We start from the raw sequence: 10,376 nt of genomic DNA, 5'->3' as shown, positions 1-10,376 counted from the left end.
GACCGAGTGAGACTCCAACTCAAAAAAAAAAAAAAAAAAATTTTTACTAAACCGACTCTCAGAGTCCACAGCTATTGGAGAAATATCTAAAAGCAGATAACGGCTGATGTTTAAACCCAGTGAAATCTGCAGAAACTTACCAAAAACATGGAATCCCAAAGTGCAGGTGTAGGTAGCCCATTCGATGTCTCGTGTAGTTTCCACACTTACGACTTGCTTACAAGCAGAGGGAATCCCTGGAAAAAACAAGCACAGGGTGGTGACATCCAAGCCCAGGAGGCCTCACCCCTCCCCTGGGCAGGGCAGAGCCTTCAGGGCCGTGTGCCTTGGGCTACGGAGTCCCTCCACCAGCGGGGAGAAAGATCCCCTCCAGGCAGGACCTGGGAGCACAGTTTCAACACAGTTTGCCCTGCAGGCGCCAAGCCCAGCTCAGAGGAGGCCCCTCCTCTTGTCTTGTGTCTGAGCCTCCACGGGCTCACTGCTCCCACTGGCGCCCGGCACAGCTCTGGCCCTCAGGCTCCCTACCCCTTGGCTCGGAGTTAGGAACCGAAACTCATGGAAACAGCCACGTCAAGGGCCTACAACCTCCCAGGCGACTTGCTGTTCCCCAGATGAATAATGAACACTCTCCCTGGGAACACTCCTACTGGTGGAGCATGGGACCGGGTCTGAGAAGATGCTAGGCCCGGGGGGTATCCCTGGAAACCACCCCCCGCCCCTGTACCTGTATCAGACAGAGCCCAGACAGGAGGAGAGAGGGACTACATGGCCGGCTTCCCCTCTGGAGGGAACTTAGTCCTGGTACGTGCTGCCTCCCCTCTCTCCTACCACCCGCGGTCCTGCCTGTCCCGGCTTCTCAACAAGCGGGTGACAGACCCAAGTACGAGCAACTTCCTCCCCACCCACAGGCTCCTGGGTCTATGGCCTGGGCTCTGAGTTCCTTATCTGTAAAGTGGAGATGAGCAGAAAGTGCCGTGGACCCCAGGAGAGAAGGAAGGTGAAGGGCACTGCACTTTAGCGTAACATCCAGCGGGCAGAGGTCAGGCCTTTCTCGTGCCCATGAGTTCCTTTGTCAAGCCCCCTTGCTGAGCCCAGAGCTCGGTGCACAGCGGGTGCTTGGCGACTGAGGAATCTGGGCAGGCCATGAGAACGTGCTCGGCCAGGACCCCGGAGTCAGCCTCACGACTCCAAGGTCCTTCCTGGGCACAAGGCTGGCCAGGGAGAGGGTGGGAGAGAGGAGCAGGGGTCCTAGGGCTGCTGTCCACCCAGGTGGGAGGGACTTCTGTCTGTTGGGAAGATGCCTTGACACCTTTACACGGCCCCTCGCACTGTGACTAGCTCCGGCTCTGTTCCCTTCTGCCACGTCCTCCCACCTCCAGCCTCTCCCTGGGCACCCGAGTCAGCCTGAGCCCACGCCAAGGTCTCCACACCAGGAAGGACCCAAGAGGCTGTGCCCAGAGACGGCATCATGTGCCCAAGTCATCTGGGGGATGAGTTTTCAGAGGCCCTTTTGGGTCTCAGAGTGACATTTTATGTGACCCAGCCATCAGACACATCAGGGCGTTACTCACAGTAGAGGATTTCATAGTCTCCGGAATTTGACACGAGGAACTGTGAGTTTACAGACCAGTCCAGGTGTGTAATGAAGCTGGAATGACCCTGGAAGGAACAATTGTGTGGTTTCACTTACTTTGTAAATTCCTGACACTGTGCTGATGTAACTGAATGACTCATGCATATTCATGAGAGAGTGGCGCACTTACTGAGCATTTGCCAATGCGGGTGTACTTCCGCCCGTTATCGCCAACTCCGTAAATATAGATACAGTTGTCGTGAGAGCCTATTGCCAAGAAGTTCCCATCTAGAAAAACACGACAGTTGACATTTGAGGTGTTAAAAATAAACAGTTTATTCATTAAAAAGGATTGTGGTAGTTGCCACCGCAGATTTAGACAAAATAGCTAGGTTAGTGAATTATTTCAAAGACAAGTTTGCTTTTGCATGACTCCTATGCCACTTTCAAAGTTGTCTTTTGGAAACACACACCCACTGGGTACGGTGGCTCATGCCTGTAATCCCGGCACTTTGGGAGGCTGAGGTGAGAGGATTACCTGAGTCCAGGGGTTCAAGACCAGCCCGGGCAACTTGATGAGACCTCATCTCTACAATAAATCAAAAAATTAGCCGGGCATAGTGGCGCATGCCTGTAGTTCCAGCTACTTGGAAGGCGGAGGCACAAGGATCGCCTGAGCCCAGCAGGTCAAGACTGCGGGGGCCATGAGTATGCCACTGCACCCCAGCCTGGGTGACAGAGTGAGACTCCTACTCAGAAACAAAGAAACAAACAAACAAAATACACCTGATCAAATGATAAAATCCAGTAAAGATTTATAAACTTCTAATAAAATTATGTAAAATCATATAAAACCCTTCCCTGGCCATCTCTGTCCCCAACCCTGAAGGACTGACACTCAGCTCCTTGGAGGGGCTCACAGGCCCTCCAGGCAGTGACCTTTCCAGTAGTGTTATTCCTCAGGGAGCACAGGTTTGCTCCACGCCCCTTGCCCCTGCCCAGGCCCAGAAGGCCCTTCTCGCCTTTTCCAATGAACGGTCCATCCCCAGTGCCTCCTTCACCGGGTTTCCAGTCCCAGGAATGCCTATGGCTGGGACGCTTGGATGGAAACACGAGGGAAAGAGCTCGCTGCAGAGGGAGCAGAACCAGCCCTCGGAGCTGGCAAGTGGCCAGGCCAAACATGATGCTGAGGACAGGGAGACCTGGGACACGGCAAAAGACGAGCAAAAGGAAGGACCAGAAGCCTGAAGCCATGCAGGGTCAAGAACAGAATGCAGGGTGAGGTCTCTCTGCACCAGCATGGGGGCTGCAGCCCTTCCATCCACAGAACGTAGTGAATGGTGCCACTTCCCAGCAGACGAGAAGGTTCCTTGGACAGTATGTATAAAGGACCCCGTGCTCATGGCACAGAAAGCCTTCTCAGGGCTGCGTCTCTCCCACCTCTTTGTCTTGCTTTTCCTTCTCCCACATAGGGTACAGTGTGGCCTGGCACCACCGGGAAATGGTGTTTGAGGAAGTGCTGGCCTCGCTGGGTCAAAATAGGTGTGTTAACAAGACAGAGGCAGTGTGTCCAAGTCAGGAAGCCTGAAGGAGTGGGACAAATCCTTTTTTTTCCCCCCAATGGAGGAAAGAAACAAAACAAAACAAAGGACCGCTGCCAGGCGTAGTGGCTCACATCTGTAATCCCAGCACTTTGGGAGACCGAAGAGGAAGGACTGCTTGAGCCCAGGAGTTCAAGACCGGCCTGGACAACATAGTGAAACCTTGCCTCTACAAAAAAAAAAAAAAAAATTATTAGCTAGGCGTGGTGGTGTCATCTATAGTCCCAGCTACTTGGAAGGCTGAGGTGGAAGGATCGCCTGAGCCAAGGAGGTTGAGACTATGGTGAGCCATGATCATGTCACTGCACTCCAGCTTGGGCCACAGAGTAAGATTCTGACTCAAAACACAAAACAAAACAAAACAACAAATAAATACAGCTCGAATCAACAGTCTTCACGCAGCAGTTGAAGCGTGCTGCTGGCTGAGAAACCCTTGCTGCCAAGGGAAGTGGCCGATGGCAACACTCACATTCCCAGGGCTCTGACGGGCACAGAGACCAAGAGTCAAAGGAGACCTCTGTCCTCCTTGCAGCTAACTCTGACCACCCCCGCCCCATCCCAGGTCTCCAGGATCTTAGCACACACCCTTCCTGCCCCGCCCAGAGGTGCCTCCCTTCTTGAGGCAGTGAGACGTGGAAGCGTGGGCAGGTCCAGGAAGACAAAGGTAGAACTGGGAGGAACGTCCCCTTTGTCAGGGGTAGTGCCTCCCAGAGCCAACACCCCCATCACAGAAAACCTCCCGTCACTCAAATGACTCCCATCGACCACGACAACTGCCCAGACGACAGCGGAGCTCACGGATGAGAATGTGGGCTTTGCATTTACCATATTACTATAAAAAAGGGACTGGCAGTAGTGGGATACTGCTGGGTGGGGGGAGAGACACAACATTAATGAGGGTACCTGATCTCAGACCAGGCAAAGTGGGGACCAAAGGGAGGCCCAAATTGTACCTGTACGATGTTCACTTGTATACCTAATCCTGAATTATACCCCACATCTTTAAAATATTTTTAAAAAAAGATAAAAGAAAATGGGCTTTGAGGTCAGAAAACCTGGGTTCAAATCCAAGCTCTAAGCCGGGCTCGGTGGCTCAGCCTGTAAATCCCGCGCCTTTGGGAGGCTGAGGTGAGTGGATTGCTGGGTTCGAGACCTGCCTGGGCAACTTGGCGAGACCTCATCTCTACAATAAATAAAAAATGAGCCGGGTGTGGTAGCGTGCATTTGTAGTTCCAGCTACTTGGAAGGCTGAGGCGGAAGGATCGCCGGAGCCCAGCAGGTCGAGGCTGCGGTGGCCGGGAGCGGTTGCTGCACTCCAGTCTGGGCGACAGAGTGACACTCCGACTCAAAAAAAAAAAAAAAAAAAAAATCCAAGCTCTTTCATTCCTTCATAAACGTACAAAACCGTTTGCCTGATAAGTTGCAACCAGCCAGGGTCAGTCACCATGTTAACCAGAAGCCAGAGAGAACCCAGTCCCTCTCTCTCTCTCAGTCCCCGGGGACCTGTTTCTTCCTGTGCTCAGTTCTCTGCCCCCATAAGCTCTAAGCCTCATTTCCTGTTCCTAAACTCACTCCACCCAAACAAGCTGGTATCTGGTCCAGCGTGAAAATCAGCTGGAAAACTCGTCAAGACAGGCAAGCACCGGTCCAGTCACCCAGAGGTCAAGGACAACCTGCCAGCTGTTTTTCCTGACTGCCCACACTTGATCAGGTTAGGGGCTGGGACTTGCACACAGATCTCGGTCAAGCCCAACAGCGTCTGAGTAGACAGTACAAATCGCCACGTTCTGCAGATGAGAAAACTGAGCTCAGTAGCACGTCTGTGGTGACAGCCAGGCGAGGGGCACAGGCAAGGAGCCAGCACTTGGTCTGCAAGTGACCTGCACCTGGACGAATGAGGCCTGGCTGTGGGAGATGGTGAACGGGTGCAAAACCAGTTGTCCAGCGGCTGTACATCCTCCCTCCTAGCACACTGGGCATTGGGACTTTGGACTCAGAGATGAACCTCCTGCATCTACTCAGGGACCAGCCCAGGGAGGGGCATGCTAATGTGGCAGGAGACAGAGGCTGGCTGGGTGGCAGGGGCTGGATCCTGGCAGTCTCAGACTCAGGCAAAAGACAGAGGGTTTGATGGGACGAGTGACACAGTGAGTGCCAGATTCTGATTCATTCTAGTTGAAGCAGAAAGAGCCATATCTCCAACAACATGAATAGGATTAAAGAGCAGAAGCACAATCACATGACCAACTGCACCCAGCCCATGTGGTCTTCTCGCTTCCATTTTCTCATTTGGATCTGTGGCCTATTTTTGGTGGGTTGAAGCTAGCACGGACAGGCGAAGTGTTTGCAGTTGGGCTTAGTGAGTATGAAATTACTTTCTTCCTATTTCTGTTCTTCTTTTAAACATGTACAATTTTAGTTCAATCAAAGCTCCATTTTGTCCAATTATAAAGTACTCTATGAGATTCCAGATATGCATGCTAAATATGAGAACTGTCACTACTAAACTTCTATATTTAATAGACCCAGCAGGCCTGGCATTTTGCCGATGATCACTGTTGACTGTCATTTCAATAAACTGTCATGTAACATTAGCTTATTAGCCTAAGACCATCTTAAGTGAAATATCTCATAGATGTATAAAAATATTTGCTCAAATGTGACTGAAACGAGTTTTAGATGGTCCATAGAAATCTTCTAGGCTCGCGGTTCTCGGAGCACCAAAGAGCCCTCGCTCACTCTGAGCAATTCTCACGTACACAGCCCCTGCCACCCAGCCAGTCCCTGTCCCCTGTACACCCAGAAGGCGCCACTGCACTGTCTGCTTTCAGGATGCACCTTGATTCTGGGACTATCTTTCTGAACCTCCCTCTTCTTTCAAAGGTGAGCTATAGATTAAAAATGGAAGCCTGGGCCTCCCTCTAGTGCTCACAAATCGAGAAATTATCTGGAAGACTTAGTGCTCCGCCCTGCTGTTACAGATTTGACTGTGCAGTTTAACGTTATGAGTGACTTCTCAGCCCCACACCCTCTGCACACCTAGCATCAGCCTTACAGAGATTTTCACAGCAGCCCGATTCTGCCTGAAGCTCAACTCTCCAGAACTCTAGTCTGTGGTGACAGGCCAGTGTCTGCCTATGTGACTGGATACAAAGGTGGCATTTACTTATGGTCAGAGGGCCTGCAGCTGGGAGCCATGGGTCCTTCCCAGCATCCTTAGGGACCGGCTCAAGAACTATTAGCTTTTCCTCTAGCAGTTAGCACAACATCCAGAGTTTTCCTGAGACCGACAGAATGAGGAAAGGCCCTCACAATTTAATGATGGCTTCCATTCCTGGCTACCACAGCCGAGGGGGTCCCCTGGGACACGGGTTATAGATCTGGGGTGGGGTTACGGCAGCAGGTTCCTGAAATTCCATGTCAATGGCAGCTCGTGTTTGGACACCTAATGTTTTCTCTCTCTCTTTTTTGTCTCAAGTCTGTAAATACTTGAATTCAAAAAGAAGCCAGTAATCTGCCATGAATAGTGTAGCCTATGTTCTGAAAAAATCTTGTGCAACTAGAAAACTCATACTGCTGACCACATTCTGCTGTGCACTGTAGTTAGCTATGTCCACACACACACACATGCAACTAACGGTTACTGAGCACCGACTGCAGTAGCCTCTGTGCTAGGAACTGGGCTTCAGTGCTGACCAAACAAGGGTCCCTGCCATTCTGGGACTATGAGCGAGACACTCCTCAGGTGTCTGAGTCTACCTTATGGGTGCCTCCCAGGAGCCATCGCCACTGCTGTTGCTGATGATGACATCACATGTCAGTCACATAATGCTCCACTTTGCAGAGAACACACATCTTTTCTGACAACTTGCCATCTGATCTGACAAGGTCACCTGGCTAGTGAAAGGAGGACACTGCCACAGGTTCCCTGGCTTTGGCTCGGGGCTATCATTTTTGCCCCACATAGCCTCTGGGCGATGACCCTGAGAGGCAGAGTTTCTGGCAGAGAGAGCTTCTGCTCTCTAGGGCATGGCTTTGGTGTAATAACTGACAAGAAACGGAAATACTCCCCAAGGGAGCTGCTCACCTGGTGATATCTGAGGGCTTTCCCAGAGGGAGTCTGGAGACAGCAGGCGTTCAAAATAGCTAAGAAAATGAGGAGCAATGCTAAAGAGGCTAGAACCAACAGAAAGAAATCTAAGTAGAGATTCTGAGTAGAACAAGCTCTTTCCCAATAAGAAAGGCTGGGTATTTTTTTTTAGGGTGAGAAGTTAGGAACTTGGTTCAGGTGCAAGGAAAAATACACCTCCAAGAGTAGATCTTTCTATAGGATACTTTCGAAAGACTGAGAACACAGTCCTGTCACAAGGTAGCTGTCCATCAGTTTATAAAACAGAAGATCCCTACAGAGCACAGAAGCTCAGTACCAGCCATGCAGGTCCAAAAACCAAAACTGCTTTTTCCAAGAGTGTTATCATTGTCTAATGTCCTGCATGTGACAGAAAAACCAGTCTTTCCTAAAACACAATACGGGCTCAGAAACAATCACTTCCCCAGTGGCAATGGACACTTCTAGTATCACACTGTGACCTCCTCCTTCAGAGTAAAAGGAACCAGGGGTCTTTGGAGAAAGAACTGATAGAGGGCTGAGGCAAGAAATGTACATAAGGATCCTGGAACCACTTGTGATGCCCGAGAACAAGTATCAAAGGCTCCTAATGTCATGCCGAGAGGACCCGGGTACCAATCAAAGTAACTTCTGCAGGCCAACAATGGATACCTTCTCTCACCGATTATGACTATAATAGATGGAAACATAGCAAATATGGTTAGATTCATAATAGCACCCAAACTACCACTACCACCACTGCTGGTGACTGTCACAGGCTGCAGAGAACGAATGCGTTATCTTGGAAAGCAGAAACTACATCGAAAGCAAGCAAGCATTTATCCTGACCCTCCAGCATGATGTCCGCCACTGGGCAACAGAAGAGTCAATGAAAGGAACTTTCTCCTTACAGAAGTATTCTACCTCAAAAATGTAGAAAAGTCAGTGCTGGAAAACTGGTAGCTGGCAATCCCTTACAGGTGTAGGCACTGGGCACAAATAGATGCTAATACCACAGAGAGTGAGACAAAGCCGTTAAGTGCCGCCTGTGGGAAAAATACACCAATCCACATTAAACCTCTAGATAATTTCATGGCAGACATGGGGACAGAGGGACTTAAGAAGTGCTCAGCAAAATGCAGTGTGGAAAATGTGACAGGAAAAGTGAGCCAGAGTCTTCAAGAAATTTCCTGCAAGAGAGGCAGAGAGAATGCGAATGCCCACAGATTAGAAGAAACTTAAGAGACACAGCAACCAATTGCCATGTGGAGACCTTTTTTTGGATCCTGATTTAATAAACAAATTATTATTTTTTAGAAAAAGCCAAGTGAAAGTTTGAATACTCAACTGGTCATCTGATTTTGTTAAGACAGCAACGTTAATCTGGGTTAGGGAGTAGGCGATGATATTGTGGATGTGTTAAAAATAAAAGAGCAGAACTGGGTGCAGTTTTAATTTCAGGGAAATTAGAAAATTATTTTGTACTGAATGAAAATGAAGATACAATATATCAAAACTTATGGGAAGTGGCTAACACAGTGCTTAAGGAGAAATTTATAGCTTTAAACATGCATACCAGAAAAGAAAGGTAGCTCTAATAAATAACACAAGAACAAGCTGAACATAAATCAAGCAGAAGAAAGGAAATCACAATGATAACAAAAAAATAACAGAAAACAGAAAAACAAGAAAAATCAGTGAACCAAATAGTTCTTCAAAAAGGTTTGTCTAAAAGACAAACCTTTAGCTAGATAAATCAATTAAAAAAGAAAGAGAACATAAGTTACAAAAATCAAGAATAAAAGATGAGCTACTCACTGCCAGCCTCAGAAGAATTAAAAGGATTATAAGGGAATATAAAACAACTTTAGGTTGACAAATTAGACAACTTAGATGAAATAAAAAATTCCTCAACAGATCTATATTACCAAACGGACTCAATAAGAAACAGAAAATATGAGTAGACCTGTAGCAAGTAAAGAAACTGAATCTGTGATCTAAAACCTTCCCATAAAGAAAAGTCCAGATAGTTTCATTGAACTCCCATGCATTCTATCAAATATTCAATAAAGAAATACTGATCCTTCACAAATTATTTCAGAAAATAGAGGAGGAAAGAACACTTCCCAACTTACACTTGTAAGTCCAGACGTACCTTCAAAACTAAGACACATAAAGACATCACAAGGAAATAAAACTACAGACCAATATCTTTCATAAACATGGGTGCAAAATCCTTAACAGAATATTAATATAATCCAGCAATATATAAAAGGGATTATACACCATGATCAAGTGGGATTTATCATAGGAATGCAAAGTTGGTTTGACATCTAAAAATGTAATATAATACAATGAAAATCAGTGCAAAATATTAAAATAATGGATAAAATGCACACAATCATCTCAACAGATGCAGAAAAAAAGCATTTAATAAAATCCAACCCCCATTCCTGCTAAAAATCCTACATGAATTAGGAATAGAAGGGGATGTTCTCATCATGATAAAGAACATATTTATCCCTAATGATAGAGTGTTTTTTCTCCTAAGATGGGGAGCAGGGCCAGGAATCCATTCATGACACTCCTGCTTAACACTGTACTAGAGATGCTAGCTAATGCAATAAAAAAAAAAGAAAAAAAAAAAACATAACTAAAGGCATACAGATTGGAAAGGAAGAAGTCAAACTGTCTTTGCAGATGACATGATCCTGTACGAAGAAAATCTAAAGGATTTTACACACACACACACACACACACACACACAAACATACACACACCCCACAGCTGACCCCCTTGTCTACAGTTTCACTTTCTAGGTTTTAGTTACCTGCAGTTAACCATGGTCTGAAAATATTACATAGTTTATGATATTCTGATAGAGACACCACGTTCATATAAGTTGCATGACAGTATATTGTTATAATAGCTCTATTATTAGTTATTGTTGTTAATCTTTTATGGTGCCTAATTTATAAATTAGACTTTATCATGGGCAGGTATGGATAGGAAGAAACATAGCATATGTAGGGTTTGGTGCTATCCACAGTTTCAGTCATCCACTGGGGGTCTTGGAACGTGTCCCCTGTGGATA

The 10,376-nt window shown here is 47.3% G+C and overlaps 1 protein-coding gene across 1 annotated transcript in view; it reads right to left on the bottom strand.

Moving 5' to 3' along the window:
• The window catches only part of EML1 (echinoderm microtubule associated protein like 1), a 200,698-nt gene that overhangs the window by 3,168 nt on the left and 187,154 nt on the right, over positions 1–10,376 (bottom strand). The window contains exons 18-20 of the mRNA XM_008050753.2: positions 1,764–1,861; positions 1,572–1,659; positions 141–236 (exon numbers count right to left, since the gene is read on the bottom strand). Coding sequence (XP_008048944.2) covers positions 141–236; positions 1,572–1,659; positions 1,764–1,861 — 282 coding nt within the window. The remainder of the gene's footprint in view (positions 1–140; positions 237–1,571; positions 1,660–1,763; positions 1,862–10,376) is intronic.

Source organism: Carlito syrichta, unplaced genomic scaffold (assembly GCF_000164805.1).
Source record: "Carlito syrichta isolate Samal-C Ts95f unplaced genomic scaffold, Tarsius_syrichta-2.0.1 Scaffold153641, whole genome shotgun sequence".
In the NCBI taxonomy this organism is placed as follows: Eukaryota; Metazoa; Chordata; class Mammalia; order Primates; family Tarsiidae; genus Carlito; species Carlito syrichta.
Note: the sequence above shows the minus strand (reverse complement) of the source record. Positions and strands in the feature narration are given on the sequence as shown.